The sequence below is a fragment of the Galleria mellonella genome, unplaced genomic scaffold (assembly GCF_026898425.1).
Source record: "Galleria mellonella isolate WM207_F2 unplaced genomic scaffold, CSIRO_AGI_GalMel_v1 utg352, whole genome shotgun sequence".
Taxonomy (NCBI): Eukaryota; Metazoa; Arthropoda; class Insecta; order Lepidoptera; family Pyralidae; genus Galleria; species Galleria mellonella.
Genome location: NW_026442084.1, coordinates 6247833 through 6260519, shown reverse-complemented (window position 1 = coordinate 6260519; position 12687 = coordinate 6247833). Strand labels below are relative to the sequence as shown.

The 12687-nt window shown below is 29.8% G+C and overlaps 1 protein-coding gene across 9 annotated transcripts in view; it reads left to right on the top strand.

The window, feature by feature from the left end:
* LOC113513675 (trehalase-like) overlaps window positions 1-12687 on the top strand; it is a 105998-nt gene that overhangs the window by 71366 nt on the left and 21945 nt on the right. For 4 of the 9 annotated variants that reach the window (XM_052897114.1, XM_052897113.1, XM_052897115.1 and 1 more), the window contains exons 13-14: window positions 390-498; window positions 5360-5495. In XM_052897114.1, coding sequence (XP_052753074.1) covers window positions 390-498; window positions 5360-5495 — 245 coding nt within the window. Of the gene's footprint in view, window positions 1-389; window positions 499-1910; window positions 2006-5359; window positions 5501-7170; window positions 7705-12687 lie in introns of those variants that run through there. The other 5 variants (XM_052897116.1, XM_052897118.1, XM_052897120.1 and 2 more) reach the window with 4 other exon arrangements.

The window sequence follows — 12687 nt, the reverse complement described above, 5'->3', positions numbered from 1 at the left end:
GGGTTGGCAGCTGCAGTTAAGGTTTTGGTGATGTTTTAAAAAGGACGCTGCTGCCCATCTCTCGAACATTACCCATCGTCGTCTTTTACGACACTCACTGGATATAAAGGGGTAGCCCATTGTATGCCGGGACCACAAGGCAATACTGTGATTTAATTTTCAAAATGGCCGCTGTCACAAGATGGCGGAAGGTATGTTTATATTTCGTCAATCTTTTTAATATGGGTATCAAGTAAAGAAATTGTGGATTACATGATGATAAAACAAATGATATCATTTTAAAATGGCCGTAGTCACAAAATGGCGGGTTACATTATGAAAATTTGTTTTTAAACGTGATTTTAAACTTTTTGTGTTATAGCTAGTAAATCCAATGCTATATTTTACAGTACGATGCCACTATCTTCGGCGGGTTCGGAGGCGGTGGCGAGTACGTAGTCCAAACTGGTTTTGGATGGACCAATGGAGTCGTTATGTCAATGTTAAATAGATATGGAGGTAAGTCATTTTGAACTCTGTGAAAATATATTAAGGCTGAATTTAACTAACACCATTAAAGTTACGTTGACAGAATAAACTTGAACCGAATTTCGTGACTACTTTAAAAAAATTATATTGATTACTTGAAAAAGTAATAGATTTACTTGAACACAATTTTATATGTGTTTTATTCTGTCAATGAAACTTCATTAATTGAAATGAAATTACGAATATCAAGGTAAAGTTTCAATGAAATTACAATGCCAACGACTTACCTAGAATTTTGGTAACTCTATTATGTCTATTGTTAAAGACAATTTACCATGGTAAATGGTCATTCAATTTATCATTGTCACTTTCTCTTTGTATTTACTAACAATAATAGATTTTTTTATTTTCATTTGCTGGCATCATTCACTGTTCGTTTTGGTTCACATAATTTTGATTAATAAAAATATTAGCTTTCATAAGCTTAATAATTTGACTATTTTAACATATTATATTAACATATTAGCAGTATTATATAGCACGTGCATTTATTGTCAACAAATCAAGATTGTCTATGCTTTGTGCATTAGATGAAAAAAAAAATTAAAAATGGTCTGGCTATTTGTTCTATAAAAAAATTACTTAAATAGTGAACACATACACCGATAAACGACTAGATGTTTCTAGATGTATTGGAGTCAGTTCTGTAGCACTTCTAAACCTATCTCTAAAATTCAAATTTGAACTTGATATCACAGTAAAATCTTTCTTCTAAAGATCCATATGAAATAAATTTCTAACATATCTGTTATATATATATATATATATATATATATATATATATATATATATATATATATATATATATATATATATATATATATATATATATATGTTATAATAATGTTTTAATTTTAGTTTATGATATGCCTGCCCATTAAATAGTTCTTTTACTGTTTATTAAAATATAAATTTTGGAGATAGGTTTAGAGATTGACGCCCAAATCACATCTAAATTGGAAATAATTGAATTTAGATCGCAATATCATGTGTCAACGAATAGCTTTTTTGCAACTAAAACAGCAGCTCATTACAAAATTTATACCAAACTACCATGGGAGTAAGTCATATGGTTTGCAAAAAGAATTGTTGAAATTGATTCAGAATTGGCAACGTAATCGTGAAACATTTGAGGGAAACAGAGTTTTCATTCGTTCATTAAAGAAAAAATCAGCTGAATTATGAACCCCTAAAAAGTAGCTTAAAAATGCTTTTTAGGACATCAAAAATGCATCTTAAAAATGCATTTCTTGCGTCTAAGAAATGCATTTTTGAGAAAGTGAACGCCAAAACTTCCTATCTTAATGGTGATAGGTGAAAAATTAACATAATTAATAATATCATTCTTTTCATTCACTCATTTGTTCCGCTCGACGTGGAAGTCGGTCGACAGGGTACGAATGGTATGTCATTCATTCGAATTGTGTTCATGTGTTGTTTTTACTTTAATCGATGTCGTTGAAATAATTATATTTATATTATTTAATTATTATATAAATGTATAATCGCTATAAATATTTTTGCATTATTTATTTATTCTTTTATTATATATATATATTTAATTCTTATTTATATTCTGTGGCGCTATCTCTAAAATTTTAATGGTACTGTTAATTTTAATATTCTAAAAAAATATTATGAACTAAATTGATAATAGATATGAGTCGAAACTATTTTGGGTTAATTTCTCGGTGGGTTGCGGCATAATACTTTCGTTTAACTATTCATTTAGAGTTTTTACTTTAGATTGCTTTATGGAACAGCGTTTTCAAATCACATTGCATGTATACTGAATTTGGTAGTAGCGCAATATTTTATATGCTAGCTTTTAAATTATATAGTTTTATATTGTTATAATAATTTATATTATAATATACTGTAAATTTCACGAAATAATCCAGCTAAAGGAAAAAAAATATTTATTATCAAAGTATGTTTGTATAAGTACAAAATGTATCATTGATTCTTACACTAGACTGAGCTAATCGATCAAAAACAATCTTTGATATTCTTCTATTTATCATACAGTAAGTTATTTATATTATATATATATTTTTATTTATTTTACACCGTAATACAATAAATTAAATACAAATGACGTTGTTATTTCAAACCCTGCAATTATTTCGTGAAATGCGCTTTAATTCTTTTTCAAACTGCTAAATATAGATATAAATCAATGCTAAATATAAATCAATAGATTTATTTTATTTAAAATTATATTGTGTTATTTATATATTTTATATTTATATATTTTTTCATTTATTATATTTATACATTTTTATTTGCGTTTATAGTTTAATGTATCATTATATTGTACTCATTTTAATGTGCTCATAATCATAAGTGTTTGAATTGAAAGTATTGATTGTCACTTATGAAACAAACGTAAATCACTCAAATGAAATGACGTAGGACAGTCGTGTATGTATTTTTATATTTATTTATTTTTTTTCAATAAATAAATTTCTATTGACAAAAGTGGACAAGACACACGTAGTTATGAAATACTAGATGCATTTCGCAGCAATATTTACATGAATTAGCACAATGAAGTGTCTGAATCTAGATAGGATATAGTTTATCAGTGTGCCAAATTTTATTTAATTACATCAAGCTGTTTAAGAGCTTTTTACTTGGTATAATATCATACAATCATTTTTTATTAGAATGATTTTATTAGAAAGGAGATCATCATTTCTAATAAAATTATCTATTTATTATAATTATATAAGTTATAAATGTATCATAATTTATGTTCTATTTACAAGCTTTTATTATATAAATTTCGTTTATTTCAATGATTCATAACTTATACTAAGTAATATACTATTAGTGTTGATTATATTCGTTTCTTTTCATTCTATATTTATATATATAAATTTATAATCTTTTGATTGTGTGTAACATGTGTATAATATTTTTAATAATTTCTTTTTCAGCACTTATTTTTATGAGTACTAATTTGTTTTTCTTAATTATTTTAGGTTTTATTATATGTAGTAGATAGTGCGTTTATATTGTAATAGAATTGCATGCGATTGGTGGGCTCAGATTAATGACGAGGGCTTGGTATCTTTAATCTATGGTTATTGGTATTTAAAATGTCATATTGTTAGATTGTATAGATAGAGTGTTTCCATAGAAATTCTTTGAGAAAAGCGGCTCAACTTTTTTATACAATTTTGCGTGATAAATAGTTATGAATGATTCCTTTATAACATTGTATGCGTATGTATATAGAACATGAGATATCATGGGTGTAACATTATGTCCATGGTACTGTTCATGTCTATAGGTGACGGTTACCACTTTCCACCAGGTGTGCCGTCAGGTTGTTTGCCATTCAAAGTTGCATAAAAAAAAACATTGATAAAAAAACGAGTTAGTTAATTGTTAAATTAAGTTAATTATTAAAAAGGTGGTCCGTTTTTGAGGCTCGATGCTCTATCTATATAATCTAAGATCGTGTTATTTACCTATCTTTTTATACTATTTTGTTCAAATTATACAATAGTGAATCAAGTAAGAAGGAAGTTAGAAATAAGTTAATAATAATTTATTTTGATTATCGAATATATTTTTTTTATTGAATTATTTTGTAAATACATTTCGAACGGTCATCTGATATAGTTTTTTTTTTTTTTTAATAAATTATTAAATAGGGCTCCTCTATAGTTATATTTTAATGCATGTTTAGAATTTTGAAAATTTATACTTAGAACGTTTGAAAATTGAAAGGGCTTTGTAAAATAACTCGCTCCTTCTTTACCCGTACATAGTTACCAATTGACATTTAATTTTGACACAAAAATGTTAATAAAAATTTAAATTAATTTTGTTTAAAATACAATCACTAATAAAATAAGCTTTAAATTTTATTATTAACGATATTTTACTATACTGTACTTGGTAATAATTTATGAATTAAATAATTAGATGCAGTGGTATTAAATTATATTTTTCGTAATATAAATATAAATATTCTGAATATTATTATATTTTTTATAAAAGAAGGTGACATTAAGATTAATCTTTAAACAGGTGCATATTTTCCATTTCGAATAATGTAAATAAATTACACACAACTGCAAGCTAGACTGTTTAATTTATGAATAAATTCTGAATGTTGTATTCAGTTATTCTTTTTTATATTTGCTTGCACTTTATGTATAACATTATGCTCTTAGTACTACACTCTGCTATTAGTACCTAATTATCTTCACGCTAATCCCCATACAGGATAGACAGAGGGTTCCAATGCTAACCTTACATCTCTTGCATTATTCACTTAATATATTTAATTCCAGCATGCACGCTAGTTCTTAATTTTTCTCTCAATTAATGTATGATGTATCTATTATATATCTTTTTTTTTTTGATTAAATTACCAATTATTATTGTTTATTAATTATAATCACAGACTTCAATTTAACACGATTAATATGAATCAAGTCATGTAAAATTGTTTTTAATAAAAAAAAAAAAAATAAAAGAATAACATCGTTCACAATAGGCAAAGATATACAAAAATAAAAATATAGTCGATTTAAATTACTCCCTCTTTTTTTATAATATAATTAAAAGAAAAGAATTAAAAAAAATTGGGTCAAACTTGACAGAAACAGTATAGATTGGTTTACGGGAGTAAACTCTTTCTTCAAAAATGAGAATTGTTTAATTCGGTTTATAAGAAAAATCAAAAGTTGATTCGAAATCCTTTTCCGTTTTTTTTTTTTTTTAAATAATATAAATCAAAGATATAAAGCCCAAATCACTAGAAGAGCCCACTGGACGCGCATAGCGCTGACCGGTGCTGGCTTTTTGACAGAGACGTTGTCGGCAGCGGACGAGTTCGGCACGAGCCCGGCCGACAATGGCGCCATCTATGGTGCGCACGTGGGAGCCAGCGGGGTCGCTACGGCTATTCTAGTCATTGCGGCGTCCTTGGCAACTGGCGCTTTAGGGTGAGGTAAGTCGAAGGTATTTTATTATTTACTAACTGACTCGGCAAGGGGGAAAGGGTTTTTTTTTAATGATTGAAAATGGAATGGTAACCCCGTCCGCGCTATTTGTATACACCGATGAGGCACCAGTGGAAGATGATAGGTGAGAATGAATGCAGGTCAGTTGGCCCACCATGATGGATTCAACAAGAATTAAACATGATGGTTTCCAGGGGAACCGCGTGAAGGTCGACCTGAGAGGGTATATTGCTAGTAATGGGTCTATTAGACCCCATTACTAACAATCTCTTTCCCCATACAGAATAGTGTTAAGTGGTTCCTCCTGAAAACCATCGTGGCTAATTCTAGTTGAATTCGTCAGGATGGGTTAACTGACCGTCATTTATCCTCATCAGTCATCTATCACTGGTGCTCCCCTCCCCCAGTATATTATACCATTAGCCCAGGCGGGGTTACCTTACCATTATCACCCATTTAAAAAAAACTGACTCGCAAATACTGTTCTTTATGGGGTCCATTTTTTCGTATGATGAAGTCTGTCTTATCTCTCAATTTGAAATAAATATTACACATTCACAAAATTTCATTCAGTCGTAAACTGTATAGGAACCAACATTCAATCCATGATATTATGTATATATATATATATATATATATATATATATATATATATATATATATATATATATATATATATATATAATTTGAGATTGTGTTCAAAAGAAAACCCGACTTATTTCGTTATATTTCTTATATTGATAAAATTTGCCGACATAGAGGCAGAATGTACAAAAAATATAAAAATATTTTTATCATCTAAAATTACCTGCATCAAATATAATAAATTCATTTCATTTCATTTCATTTCATTATATATTTTGATTTCAAAACTGCTGAACCGATTTTGATAAAATTAGCACTAATGGCACTAATCTGTGCTTTGTAAACATCTTGATATAAAGCGATCCCTATTCCTAATCGTTAATTTAGAAAATAATACCACATTTTCTATGTAGACCGTCAGCATGATTATCAATAACAATAGCATTTCTATAAACGTGAGCTTAGTATATTTATTATTATTTCAACTGTCCACTGGTGAACATAAGCCTTCCTCATAAGGGTAGTCTTGCCAGTAGTTGCCACGCTTAGCAAACGGGTTTTTTATACAACTTAAAATGGCAAACAAGCTAACGGCCCACCTGATGAAAAGTGGTAACCGTCATGCAAGCAGTGCCATGGACATAACAGAGTATACTGTTTCGCCCATAATACCCCCCCATGCGTTGCCATTCCTGAGGACTCAGGTGTTATTCCTCTGTACCCAGTAAATTCACACCATATCGCCTTCAAACCGAAACACAGCCATGCAAACACAACTGCTTCACGGTTGAAACACGAATGGGACAGAGGTATCCAAGCAATCGACTTTCGTACAAAGTCTCCCTCGGGCAACCGCAGTTAGGCTTTTACAGATGTTTTAAGAGGGACGCTGCTGTCCATTCCTCCATCATAAGCTCCCTTAGTCGCCTCTTACGACACACACGAGGAAGGAAGGGGTCTATATATATATATATATATATATATATATATATATATATATATATATATATATATATATATATATATATATATATATATATAATTTACAATAAATAATAATTCTTTGTTACAGATATCAATTTACTTGGATTCATGATTGTGTTGATTGACACAAGATGTTGAGGCCCATCAAAGTAAGACCATTCCATTTATTTTAATTCTTTAGTTCAATATTTAGAGTACAAAATAGATTGTTTTTTTTTTGTGCTATAATGTTTATTGTTTGTATATTTTTGGTACGGAATATGAATTACTACTAATTAAAATACTATAAAATTATACTGTGTTAACACCAAATTATGTTTACATTTCTTTTTTAAGTTAGAAAAATATGGCCAGAATACAATTTTGCGCCTTAGATATTATAATTTAGAATAATTTTTATTTTTATTGAAAAAAAAAATTTGTATTTATTTATTATCAAATAAGTACACTTTTTTTTATTATTAAAATAGTCTCATACAATGAGATTTATTAAAAGTATTGTATACTTACTTATTTTTTTTTTTTTATAATAATTTGTAATATATAAGTGTATCCATTTACTATATGGCATGTGTTTGTTTTTTTTTTTTCTTGTTTAATATTAAAAATAAAGTTTGCATTATTTACATGTTTATAAAATTTTCTTGGTTTCGATTTGTTCTATATTCTAATAATTATTACTGTAGGTATTCTCATTTTATAATCAGTATTATTTATTAAAAATATTAATTAAGAGTTCTAAAGAAATCTCTTCTCTTTCTGTCTTATAAATTTTATTTACTTATTTATTTATTACATCCACTGGGTGATCCTTACAGTCTTCCAATACGCTCACCCAGGAAAGCATGAGTACAATAACATATAAAAAGGTATATTACACAGAAATATTAAACAAAAATAATATAAAAAGACTAACTGACTCGGCAAACGTTGTTTTACCATATACATTATTTCTAGCATATTTCTAGAACTATACATGAAAATATATCGTACTACAATTATTATATTCGATTGTCATCTTGCAACCTATTGCGGAATATAAAAACTGCGATTAAACAACAGGGGTTGATCGTGAAAGCGTGAAAATTTTAATTTGTATGTATTTTTCAATGCTAAATCATAATAAAATAAAAATTAACAAAAATTAACAAAAAATTAAAAAAAATATATATTTAGGAGTGTGTCACCATTATCATTGACGGGTATGAAAAATAGATGTTGGCAGATTCTCAGACCTACCCAATATGCACGCAAAATTTCATGAAAATCGATAAAGCCGTTTTGGACAAGCTTGGTAACAAACACCGTGATACGAGAATTTTATATATTAGATTTAACTGAAACAAAAAACGTCTGAACACAAATACTCTGTGGTCATTCGACGAAACTCCAGCAAGTTGGAGGCAAATACATCCAATTGCGGATACCGGTTCAAAATATCATTGAGTAGTTTCAATGCAAGAGATAGGGGAGCCTGCTTAGCGAACTCTGTTCTTCGTAATGGAACATCGAATAAGTGCCGTCGACGTGCTCGCACGTAGTTACTGGGCGCTCCTATTGATATTGATTCCAACACAGTTTGGTTACATTTTTCCCCCCGCATTAATTTTAACACATACTCGATTAAATTTAGTTTTCGTCTCACTTCAAGTGTATTATAGCCCACCATACCCAACAAAAACATAGTCGGGTATATATGGGGATAAGACACCTTGAAACCATACTGTTTTTGGTACAGCCATCTTACAAATTTCTTTTGGATTTTTTCCACCATAAGTGTATATTTAGACTCATGTGGGTTCCAAATAATTGCGTTATTTTCTAATTTACTACGATTTAAAATATTATAAAGCAATTTAATAGCTTGTATGCAATCCAATTGTTGCACTTGTCGCAATACAAATCCGAGAGTTCTGAATGCTTGAGTTCACAGTTCGACAATATGCGTTCTAAAAGTAAGCTATTCACACAGTAAAATCCCCAGATCTCTCAACGAACTAACTATATAACTTTAAACTAACAATTACAATTTACATCTATAACTATATCTTTAACTGTCCATTCCTTAACATAGTTTTTAACTTTCGTCAGTAGTTGTCACGCTTGGCAGGCGGATTGGCAACCGCAAATAGGCCTTGGTGATGTTTTAAGAGGGACGCTGCTGCCCATCTCTCGACCATTAAGTTTCCTTAGTCGCCTCTTAGTTCACCCACTGTAAAGGAAGAAGTGTCCCATTCTATGCTAGGACCACACGATAAAGTAGAACGAAAATTGCAGTTTACGCAACTACGTATTTAAATGTAATCCAAATTTTCCGGTCCGCGATTTCTGAACGACACAGTGATAATTTTGAACAATCCTTGTTGTACGTTTACAAAATTAGTTTAGAATAAATATTTGTGAATAAAATAAATGTAACCTTGATAATTATATTTACAAGAGTATGATAAGCGATAATGATATGTATTTACTATGTGTTTAATATTTATTTAGCAAATTACTGAGTTGTAAACTGTAGGCGATAGGAAAATTTCAGAAGTTGGTATTCTCGTTTTTTTTTACAGACATTTTTTTTTTAATCCAACGAATTTTTAATCGATTTCCATAATGAATAAGTTACTACTTCGTATCTCTTTTGTTTTATGGGTCTGTTATGTGATTAATATTGCCAACATTAAACAGTTTTAGATAATTCTTTTATGCAATGTTTTACTACTTGTATAACGCATTGTGTTCTGAGAAATTGTTTAAAATGATACCCAGAACTATTTTTTTTATTATCGCACCGCTCGCCTTAGGCAGGGAATTCATCCTCGCATGCAGTGTGCGTTTACCGGCACGGGGTCGCCACTCAAGAACCTTTCTTCCGTATTGGTTGTCGATTCTTCGATAGACTGTGTTACTCGCTGATAATCGTTTCTAAAAGTTCAAGAATTTAGAAAATCCTTTTAGTATAATTTTTGAGTTTATCCGTTACAAAGAATCGATCAAATCTTTCCTGTATATAATATTAATTTAAACTGGTATGTAGGTATATGTTTTTTTTATGTTTTTTTATTTATTTTAGTACTAACAGTCATTAAACAGTGTTTAAATTGTTTCTAATTTTTTTCTTAATTAGATGTTTCCAATTAATAATAATGAACATTATTTTGCCACGCCTTTTAAAATAAACTTTATTTCCTTTTTTCCGAGTTCCACTCCTATCGGAGATTGGACAACACGAGGGTACTCCAAATTTTTTGAAGTTACCGCTCCGTCTGTGCGAAGTGGTGTTACAGTCGAACCACTTCTGCAAGTTCTTCAGCCAGAAGGGACGCCTCCTCCTAGCATTAGCCTTTTTTTTACCAGCAATCTTGTCTTGGATACTTAGATGAACTATTCTGTATTTTTTTTTCTTGAACTATTCTGTATTCTGTATTCCTTATGACGTGAATTTCATATAATATTTTCAGACACTTAACAATGTTCATAAGCTCCAACTATTTCCTAAGTCTGTCCAATATTTCAATATTTATGACTCGATCACACCATGAGACTTTCAAACGACGGTATATCCACATCTCAAATGCCTCCAGTTTCTTCATTATGTACTGTGTAAGAGTTCATGTCTGTTCATGTCAGAGACGTATTGATTAATGGAATAAAAATTGACCTGTACCGTTCATCGTCCCAAATGTATATACAGTGAGTGTAAAAAGTATTCGTACACCTAGGGTTATTATAAAAAAAATACGAATTTGATAGACTTTCTTTTATTTATCTAATTTAAATCAATACTGTTAAATAGTTTAACATTCCCGCACTTTGTTTATGATAATTTTTGTTTTTTAAAAAAAAAATTATACAACATAAAAATATTTTTACGTTAACTAAGCAAATAATGACAAACAAAAAGTATTCGTACATTCATTCTTTTTTAAATGAAATTCTGTATAAATCATTTATTCAATCGAATTTTTCATATGCCTACAATGTCAAGGTCATTTTTAATACGTAGGTATAGATATTAGACGTTTTAGTTGCACTCGTGACAAGTATAGACGTGTTTAGTTACAAAAATGGGTCGTAAAGCAAAAGAAACATAATGCAAATCATTATGTGAAATTGCAAAATTTGTCAATAGACCACGTTCAACCGTACAGACTGTAATTGATCGGTTTTCTATTACTAAAACACTAAAAAACAAACCCAGAGGTGGGGCGTCCATCAAAAATCACGCCTCGATTGGATCGGAAAATTTTAAATTGTGTAAAAAAAATCCAAAAATTAGTGCCCCCGAGAGTTACGAAATTAATAATATCAATGATTGCCATATTTCTGTCAGTACCGTTCGGAACGTATTACGTAGTAACGATTATCATGGAAGAACTGCGCGTAACAAGTATTGGGTAAATGATATTAATAGAAAAAAAGATTAGAATTCGCAAAAAAATATATTAATGAAAAAAATCATTTTTGGCAAACTGTTATTTACTCAGATGAATCGAAATATAATATTTTCATATCGGATGGACATCATATGGTATGGAGAAAACCTAATATGGAATATAAGAAAGAAAATTTATGTCCAACGGTAAAACACGGTGGTGGGTCAGTATTTGTATGGGGTTGCATGAGTGCTTTTGGGGTGGGAAAACTTGCATTTATTGATGGAATTAGGGATCACAAAACGTATATTAATATTTTAAAAGAGAATCTTCTCTCTAGTGCAGCTCAAATGGATTTTAACAATAATTGGATATTTTTACAAGATAATGACCCTAAACATAAAGCATGGAATACTAAAGCATGGACCCTGTTTAACGCTCCAAAATACCTAGAGATTCCTCCTCAATCACCTGATATTAATATTATAGAGCATGTGTGGGATTATCTCGATAATAAAATTCGAAATCGACCAATTTCAAGTAAAGAAACACTAAAAATTGCGCTTCGCGAAGAATGGGCATTGTTACCGTCTTCTTATATTTTCAAACTAGTTGATTCGATGCCGCAGAGACTCCAAGCTATCATCAATGCTAACGGTGGTCCAACAAAGTATTAATATTTTTTTAATATTCATTTACTTACAAATTTTATAAGTGTACGAATACTTTTTGTTTGTCATTATTTGCTTAGTTAACGTAAAAATATTTTTATGTTGTATAATTTTTTTTATTAAAAAACAAAAATTATCATAAACAAAGTGCGGGAATGTTAAAATATTTAATAGTATTGATTTAAATTAGATAAATAAAAGAAAGTCTATCAAATTCGTATTTTTTTTATTACAACCCTAGGTGTACGAATACTTTCTACACTCACTGTACATGATAGTCACACTTTGTACCTTTTTTTTATATAACTTAGAATGGCAAACAAGCTGACGGCCCACCTGATGGAAAGTGGTAACCATCGCCTATAGACATGAGCAGTACCATGGACATAACAGAGTATACTGTTTCGCCCATGATACCCCCATGCGTTGCCATTCCTGAGGACTCAGGTGTTATTTCTCTGTACCCTGTAAATTCACGCCATACCTACGTCCACCCTTCAAACCGAAACACAGCCAAGCAATCGACTTTTGTACAAAGTCACAAACTTTCACAAAATAAATAAA